The following is a 1,218-nucleotide window of genomic DNA, read 5'->3' on the forward strand; positions in this document are numbered from 1 at the left end:
GCTCACTGCAACCTCTGTCTCCCCAGTTCAAGCGATTCTCCTGCCTCCTCCTCCGGAATAGCTAGGACTACAGGCGCACCACCATGCCCGAGTAATTTTTGTATTTTTAGTAGAGACGGGGGTCTCACTATGTGCTTAGACGCGTCTTGAACTCCTGGCCTCAAGCAATCCTCCCCTCCGCCTTCCAAAGTGCTGGACTTACAGGCCTGAGCCACCGCGCCCAAGGATCCTGGAGTTTTTAGCGGGATTCTAGCTCAGAGTTTTCTGTTTGACACCCTGCTTTTCAGTCTTTAATGTTTATATTTTAAAAAATAATTTAGCATAACTTGGTAAAGCTCATTTTAAGAAAAAATAACAAAAGGGAACAACTTTCCCCACGGTTGGGTTTCCAGTCTGTGACCCTGTGACCTGGGTCCCTCTGTGCTGCCTCCTCGTGCCACTCTGCTCAGCCCATGTGCTGGGCAGCAAAGGAGTTCTCTGCTTTTTGTCTTGTTTTCCTGAGGACCTTTCTTGGCGTTTTGACAGGCCGCTGGGACCCACAGAAGCCTGGAACTAAGGGGACCCAAAATCATCTCCTGCAACAGCACCCGTTTCTACTGTAATAGCGCAAGACTCCGGCGCCCAAATCACCCAGAGAGCCAACTGGACGAGCCGGGGCCCAGCCACCCAGGCCGCCACTCTTCTTCGCTGATTCTCAAGAGTTGCAGGTGCAATGAGATCTCTGGTCTACTGCTTTTTAAATGCCCGGGTGCATAAAAATTCGCTTTACTTAGAGCCTTGGGGACGAAGATTTATCCATGGTATAAAAGGATGCACCTTTTGAAACCACAGAAGTAGAAAACGGAGAAACTGAACACAGCCAGCATTATACCAGTGTCCAACAGCAACTTCCTATATATTAGATTTCCAAGGAATAGCGGGGCGGAGGTGTTTGGCCACGACAGGAAAAGGTAGGGCTCAGGGGTATTGTGACATGCTCCGGAGAAGGGCAGCTTTCCCTCCCAACGGAGGCCCGAGCCCAGAGGGGCGAGGGAGCCGGACCAGACATGGAGCAGCGGCCTGGGGCCCAGCCCTGCAGGGACCCGCAGGAGAGGAAGGCGGAGGCGCAGCCACAGTCTCCGGCCCAGTCTGTCGAGGGCCACGGCCAGGTGCTACTGATCAGCGAGCTCTGGAAGCAGGATGAGGACGGCCCGAGCCTGCAGAGCTTTCCGGGGGACG

General features: G+C 53.7%; 1 protein-coding gene across 1 annotated transcript in view; it reads right to left on the bottom strand.

Annotated features, from left to right (window-relative positions):
* LOC105518874 overlaps positions 1-1,218 on the bottom strand; it is a 6,736-nt gene that overhangs the window by 3,776 nt on the left and 1,742 nt on the right. Inside the window, exon 3 of the mRNA XM_011952041.1 lies at positions 872-1,151. Within this exon, the coding sequence (XP_011807431.1) occupies positions 872-1,151 (280 nt within the window). The remainder of the gene's footprint in view (positions 1-871; positions 1,152-1,218) is intronic.

Source organism: Colobus angolensis, unplaced genomic scaffold (assembly GCF_000951035.1).
Source record: "Colobus angolensis palliatus isolate OR3802 unplaced genomic scaffold, Cang.pa_1.0 Scaffold33, whole genome shotgun sequence".
NCBI lineage: Eukaryota > Metazoa > Chordata > Mammalia > Primates > Cercopithecidae > Colobus > Colobus angolensis.